Source organism: Dendronephthya gigantea, unplaced genomic scaffold (assembly GCF_004324835.1).
Source record: "Dendronephthya gigantea isolate DGI-Jeju-01 unplaced genomic scaffold, DenGig_1.0 000081F, whole genome shotgun sequence".
NCBI lineage: Eukaryota > Metazoa > Cnidaria > Anthozoa > Malacalcyonacea > Nephtheidae > Dendronephthya > Dendronephthya gigantea.
In genome coordinates, this window is record NW_021163091.1 from 146,093 (window position 1) to 153,877 (window position 7,785).

Consider the following 7,785-nt stretch of genomic DNA (forward strand, 5'->3'; position numbering starts at 1 on the left):
CGAATCAAGGGAAAAGTCATAAGTGCTGATCATCTCAATTCGCTTTTACAAGCCAATCCCAACACGGGCTCTTCTGTGCTGTACATTTAATTGCGAATATATTTTTAGGATATCATGATCGAATCGGAAGTTGTAGCACCAGGATCATTAAAAGGTGTCTTGACTGGAAAGCATTAAACCGTTCCATACGAGCACACAAGATCATCTTTGAGGCAATGGAAAGATTGCGGCTACAAGCATTTGAGAAATCTTTGACAACCACCGAGAAAGTTCTGCTCGAGTCAATCAATCGTATCATGGAAGATGATCCAGAAAGAGATAACTTTTTGGACATCAGCAGCGGCAACAACGTTACGGAAGCGAAAATGATGTACGACCTATTTGTTCAGAAACGTTGCGAGGAGAATCCATTGTTTTCGTTCTGGTCGCATTACATCGAAATGGTGCAATTATTACTACTTTACATTCGGGCAACAAGAACCACCGACTGGTCTCTACACCTAAGTTCGCTAAAGTCGATGATTCCATGGTTCTTCGCGACAGATCGCGTGAATTATTCCAGATATGCTTCGTGTTATTGGTTGGAAATGATGTGTCTCGAAATCACTCATCCATGTACGTAAAACAGTTAACCTCATATTCATATTTTTTAAAATGCGAGAACAAGTCAATTTTTAAAGATTAAACTAAGGGAAACGTGACTAAACATAGCAAGTAATTTCCCCTATATTCAAACACGTGTCCATTTTGCTTTCTTAATGGTGCATAGAATATCAAATTTTTCCTCATCTTATACTAATGTCTACACTTTAATTATACTTTTTGTTTAGACGTCGCTGTTAACATTTCTCAAAATTGGACTGTTCAGAGACAAGAAAACTACTCATTTTCCAGCATTGCTTGCGACCAGACGATTGAGCAAACTTTAAACAGGTTAATTACGCATTAAGTAAATTAACTAGAAGGCTTTAAGTTCAGAAGTTTATTCAATTGACTATAACATTTCTATACGAATAGCATTTTGTTTTTTTCAGAGATTCTAAAATGAAAGGTGGATTGATCGGGAAAACGTTGAACAGAGGAGCAGTACATCGTTGGTTGATGGGGCAAGCAGAAAGAAGTGCTATAACAAGACAGTGTGAAGCCATGGCAAACATCTCTGAAGTTGCAAGGTAAAATCTTGCAAGGTTGAGTTTTTGAAGTTATTTCCACCGAAGTTCATATGAAACTAATCTTTTCCCTGCGTTATCGTATAGGAGTAGAAAGGATTTAGACCGGACAAGGATGGCAGCGGACGATAAGGCGGTGATGGAGGTCATTAAAACGGTGGAGTCAATGATCAATCCATTCGACAATGATAAAGATGAATTGGTACATTTGGCCAGTGGATCAGTTGCCACCGCTGCGATTGCCGAAGACATGAAAAGAATGCTTGAAAAGGGGAAATTCGCCGCGGACGATTTCATGAAGTCTAAAATTGTTGGAGAAATGCCCAATATTTACGAATCTATAAAGAAAACAAAGTTGGAAACATTTTCTTCTCTAGGTAGTTTTATGTTATTTATATTGTAATTTCTACGGTTATTTTTACAACTCGTAATGCAACACGTGTATATTGTACTCGTCAATTGTCATTCTGTTTCCTCCGCCAAAAGGCAGCCCTCGTTCTGATGCCGGTTACGTCATATATTTGCAGGCAAGAAAGGTGGTGAGTAAGAATAAGAAAGGAGAACTTGTAGCAATGAAGAATTCGAAAATCCTTTTCACGAAAATGCTGTTAATTGCCAAAAGTCGTAATCTACAAATGGATAATGTTCTGAAATATTCTCTTCGTCCATTCCCCGCTTCTTTGGCAACACATGAAGGAGATATTGTTAAAACATCGAAGGCAAAGCTGTTGCACGCAGTTGAAGAGCAAGTAGAAGAAGCTACAGTCAGCGAGTTACCCATCACGGAGAAGGCCTGCGTTTTAGATGCAATGGCAATGTTGCAAACATTAACTCCAATACCAGAAACATTCGGTGAATTGGCAACGCAACTACTTGTGAAGGTTGTCAACTCTGCCGTATATTCGAACTGCAAACGCGTAGATTTTGTTTGTGATCGATATCCGCGTGAAAGCATTAAGAACTTAGAGAGGAACAGGCGAGCAGCTGGCGGAGTGCAAGTGGTTAGAATATACAGTGAGCAGCAGAAAGTTCCTCGACAGTGGAAAAATTTATGTCATGTGGTGAAAACAAAGAAGAATTAATGAAATTCCTTTTCACGTGCTGGAAGAACGCCAAACCGCGACTGCTAAGAGGCATTCAAGTGGTCCTTTCACACGAAGAAAAATGCCATAGCTTTATTGAATCAAACGAACAGCTGACGTGCACTGAGGTGTTAGAGCTCTCCTGTGATCACGAAGAAGCCGATACACGAATGATAACCCATGCAAGACATGCCTCTCAACATTTCCCTAACATTCTGATCAAAAGTCCTGATACGGATGTTTTCGTTATTGCACTTAATGCCTCTTTGGACATCGATGCTGATATTTTCACGTGTAGGACATGGACGACGAATAATCTCCCTCAGCAATGTGAGGCAATCTCTTGGAGACCAATGGTGTAGGTCTTTGTTAGGTCTTCATGCGTTTACGGGTTTGTACTAAATGTTATAATATTTAGAATGGCCTTAAATCTGTACTTTTTCTTTTAAACCTCACTTACTATACAACGTTACGTTCACATTTGCGCACGCAGTGAACGAAGAGGTAACATTGGAATATGTACTGAGCCCCTGCTTTCCGCTTTAGCTTGGTAACTACTATTTTGGATCATGACTTTGTTAATATGCTAGCTTATAGCTTAGCTTACATTTTTGCTTTTACAGGTTGTGATACCACAAGTTCCTTTTACGGCAAAGGCAAGATAAGTGCATTGAAGATTGCCAAAATGAAAGTGGTGCACGCCACTACATTCGAAAATCTTGGGAGGGAAATAGTACTATCTGATGCACTTAAACAGGAATTATCAAGGTATGTATGCCATCTCTATGGTTATGACGAATGCTCGGACGTCAATACTGCGCGTTACCAATTATTTAAAAGAGGGAAATACGAGGAAGAATTGTTGCCGCCTAACCAAGATTCTCTCGACCAGCACGCTCTCAGAGCCAATTTCCAATGTTACATCTGGCGACATGCTACGCAACCAATGCTTCATCTTCCTACATTTTACAACCACGGCTGGAAAGTAGATGGTGAAGGAAACGTAGAAATTGCTTGGATGACCATTCCTGCAGCCCCAGACTCAATCTTAGAATTTGTAAACTGCAAGTGTACGAAGGGTTGTGAAAATAGAAGATGTTCCTGTTTGAAGGCATCGCTGAAGTGTACGGATGTATGCCAATGCCACGATTGCAAAAACCGCTATAGCGAAAGCCATGACGAAAGCGAGTGCTATGAAGATTCCGACACTTTTAGCTCCTGTGACGATCACAGCTCGGATGAGGACAGTGAGGATGAACAGTAAAGAGTCAACAGTCTTTAAAACAGTCAACTTCTAAAGATATTCATAAAGTGACACAATCAGAATGGGATACTGCTGTTGCAATCCATTTTATGTGCTAAATCGCAAATAGACGACATCTCCACCATTCGACAACGCGACGCGACGATCAACTTTAAATTGATCCTAGTTTGAATTTTCCAGAAGCGCCACAATATTTTGAGTTATCTGGTCTACATATCTTTCAAAATTTGCTCTCATTGGCTATTCAATTAACTTTCAAGAACTAAAAAATCGCGTCGCGTTGTGAAATCGCGTCCGGTGTGTATGGATTGGAACTATTTATATTCGAGCAAAGTCCATAGCCTACGATGACAATTTACCGCGAATTCGAGAGACTGGAACGGAAAATTTAGTATTCTGAACGATGGAAAATTACACGATCACAAATTCAAAAAGGCGCTTGTTCATTTTAAAAATCTCGAAGGAGTGACATTTAAAATGTATTTTGTGAAAAAACTGCAGGTCGGAAGAGCGGGAACTTTTCAGATTCGGACTCAGGGTGTTTTTAAAAGGTAAGCTATGTGCATTTTGTTCAGTTCCACGGCATGCTTTTCATAAATCGATTTCTAGGCACATTTTGCTGTCTCAGCAAACGGCCTATATACAAAGTAAGGTGTACGTTGTGTTTTAACCTTGATTGTAAGATTCTTTGGGATTAACACAAGATTTCTTTGAAAAATGCATAGCTTCGTTGTGTTCTCATAATAAAACGATGCAATTATACTACGAACCTCCGATATCTTGCTCATAATGCCGTTCCATTTACGTTATATATATATGATAAAACAGTTTTTACAAACATCCCTCACATGTAGGCGTCGTATGGCGACACTCGTAGGAAAACATTTTAATGACAACTTTTGTCTCGTATGAGATATTTGTTTTGCGAGCGCGTCCCTAACAGACGTATGCAATGGCGTATGTAGCGACATTTAGGTTTCACTTTTCAAATTTTTAATTATTACAAGCGAGGTTTTTTTACGGCATATTTGAATTGACGATTCTTGTTACTGCATTCATCCGCATTTTCACAACTGAATTTTTTTTCAGTTTTAGTATTCCTCTTGTTAAAGCTTGCCTATCTTAGCTGTAGCATATCGGTTTATTATGTATTCACAAGAACAGATGAACTCTGCGAAAAAAATATATTCAAAAACACCATGAAGAGAATTTCAAATGTTCAAAAACAAATATGAATAATAGTACATTACAGCATAAGATCGTAACAAATAGCACCGAGTTACGAAGTACCTTTCTTTCATTATCACTTTCGATTTCCTCTTTCGAAGCGAGGTTCACATTTGATTTATGATTTCAATAATTTAAATGATTTAAATTTACCAACATTTAGTGACAGGTCCAGATTAAAATGTTAAATCTTACCTGTGGAAAATATTCTCAACTGATCTTTTCCGAAAAACCCGTTCGCAGATTGCTAACTTCGGCTTCCGTTAATACCAACAACGAAGTGTTGTGTTGTTAGACACGTGTCTCAGGTATGGGAAATTGCATAGCAGTTCGTGTGCGCTGGTCAGCAAATTGCGGGCGTATTGGTTTGCGCCACTGTTCTGAAAAATGCTGGATTGCGCATCTGGTATACATAAAAATTGAGCTATAATTGCAGCCATCTTGATGTGACCATTCTTATTGTGTAATTGTAGGGTGGTATTGCTGATGTACGATTTAAAAGAGTCGCGGAATCCTGATTATACGAAACGTGACGTACCCCATGAATACAAATTAGTCACTGTTTGTTTCTCTTTCACTTTAAATCCCTGTGTGAATAACTAATGAGTCACAACAATATCGCCGCCTAAAATTAGAATACTGCTATCCGGGGAGCTTCAGCCCCTCAGCCCCCACCCACCACTTCCCCCCCCCCCATACTCTACGCAATAAGAGAGTTTTTAAAATGATCAGCGGTTCAGAGGCACTTTTAAGCCAAAACAGTGGTAGCGCTAACCCAGCATTGAACAACTGGCCCCTGAACGCTAATCAATCGAGTATGTGTCACTAAAGCCGGTTTTCCACTAACGATAATTTTCGCGCGAAGCGACTTTATTCCTTTGTATTTGAGCAATTTGTTCTAGATGGTTGTAGTTGATAGCTCTGGAACAAAAGTAAAATGTCGTTTCGCGCGAAAATATCGGTAGTGGAAAACCGGCTTAACGCAGTGACAAAAACGTTACCAACACCAGCAGCTATTCAAATCTGCTGACAGCTATAAGCGCATCAGAATACAATAGGTTTTAGCCGAAATTTCGAAAACGAAGATATCTTGAAAAAGGATTAATAGTTTGAATCATATCATGGCTTAGGATTGCTTTTAAATTGCTCTTATGAAAATAAGAAGAGGAAAGCGCATACTTCGCGTTAAAAACGCCTTATTTAAGGTTCAGTATCTTCAGTTAACTGAACCTTGCAGGCTGTTGCTTAGTTATATTAATCATTAGTATACACCCGACCAGTGGCGTAGCCAGCGTGACGATTTAGTCATGCTATGCAAATTTTATGTTATTATCATTATTCATTTCTTTAGAAATTCATTGTTTTCACAGTCAATGATCACCAAAATATTAGCATAGCATGCAAAAACGCGGAAACGGAATACGGAACAGGATGGCGGAAGCGGATTCCGGAAGCGAATTTCGCAAATGGGGATAAAACGCGGATTCCGCAAATGGGGATAAAACGCGGAATCGCGCGAAAAAGATTAAGGAGCAAATAAAAACCCCATAGGCAAGTTGTCGTCGACGACTCCCCTAAACTGGTTGACAAAGTCCAAACTTCAGGTCAACTGCATTCCAAGTTATTTCCAAATATATTTTCATTAGCTAGCCATACGATTTTAATATGTGTACAAATTTAAATCTATAAATGCGCCTGAAAGTTCTACATGACATGCCGGATATTTCGCATCGAGATTTAAAACCTAAGCATGTAGGACGGCAACACGACGACGACGTGGTAAATGTTATGATAGATGTTATAAAAATGTTATGAAAGTTTTATAATTCAAAATATCAGTTATGCTGACGTGACCCAAATTTTAATTTAGCCAATCGCACGTTTCTAAACGTTTGCTAGTTACCAATTTTAACTCGTCTTAAACTCACGCATGGGCATAACTTACAAAAATGCCCAACGTCCATGACATAATGGCGGACAACTTTCATTTCGCATTTGCATTCCCGGGCGTAATTAAAATCTCCGGGCGGAATTAGTACCTCATCCGATGCTTCACGCCGGCTCGGGGATAATCAACTGTACCAATTTAATGAGATATAAGACGTTGAAAACATTGTGTTTACGTTTAGGGAAAATTCTACAGAGCCTAATTCGAGGTAGCGCTCACTGTTTCCTGAAATGCAGACGTTCTACATAGAACGTAATAAACGACGTTTTGCCGTTGTAAACAGAACGTAGATCACGTCTAAACGTCACACAGGTATTTAATAATTCATTTCTTTTCAATGAAGCATTGTATTGATAGCTGCCATCGTCGTGTTCGCGTCCTACATGCCTAAGCGATATCCCGCTGTCTAGTAGCAATATAGGCCATCAGCCACTTACCAGAATGAAGCTAGAAAGCAAGTTTCGTTTTCCCCTCACGGAGGCAATATTTTGAATGCATTATACGTTAATTGGATCTATATTCATGGTAAAACACCAATGTTGTAGTTTGGCAAACCTGCAAGTATCGAGAAAATTGCTTTTATGTATGTATGACGTCATCAATAGATGAGAAAACTTAAAATTTTGAAAATTCGAAAATTTGACGATATTGTCAAAAGGAGCATCACAAATGGACAAAAGACCTATATTATTGTAATCACGTATGATGAAATGCTACGGAAATATTCGAGGCCTAAGTTTTGAAAAAATGCTGAATAGGCATTTTTGGTAAATGTTGCATTTTTAATTGTTGACCGTACCAACCTTATTTTTCGGACAGTAAATCTGAGGCAGACTGGGTGTCGCTCATCTCACGACTTTTATTGTTTGTTTTTTTGTTGTTGCTCATGCTGTGCTAATCGTTTTGGAATGGACTCGATCGTGTAGCATATTGCATGTGTTTTTCTTCATGAATTCGCGTTTTTATAAGCCTATATAAAGTCAAAAGCTAGGTTAACCATTGCATTGATTTTTTTTGTAGCTGTACTTTCCGATCGTGAATAGATGCTAAATTATTATAAGAAACAAATGCCATTGATTGACAAATCATTATAAG

General features: G+C 38.9%; 1 protein-coding gene across 1 annotated transcript; it reads left to right on the top strand.

Moving 5' to 3' along the window:
* The first annotated feature begins 215 nt into the window (after positions 1–215).
* LOC114532809 lies at positions 216–1,572 on the top strand. The gene is made up of 4 exons (XM_028554406.1): positions 216–615; positions 831–933; positions 1,035–1,172; positions 1,257–1,572. The coding sequence occupies exons 1-4, from the start codon at positions 216–218 to the stop codon at positions 1,570–1,572; spliced, it is 957 nt and encodes a 318-aa protein (XP_028410207.1).
* Positions 1,573–7,785: the final 6,213 nt, after the last annotated feature.

What these genes read in the sequence shown, in the direction of transcription:
- LOC114532809 (XM_028554406.1), top strand. Translation starts at nt 216, where the DNA reads ATGGAAAGATTGCGGCTACAAGCATTTGAGAAATCTTTGACAACCACC. An exon ending in TCTCGAAATCACTCATCCAT is followed by an intron (nt 616 to 830) that starts GTACGTAAAACA and finishes CTTTTTGTTTAG; the next exon opens with ACGTCGCTGTTAACATTTCT. An exon ending in ATTGAGCAAACTTTAAACAG is followed by an intron (nt 934 to 1,034) that starts GTTAATTACGCA and finishes TGTTTTTTTCAG; the next exon opens with AGATTCTAAAATGAAAGGTG.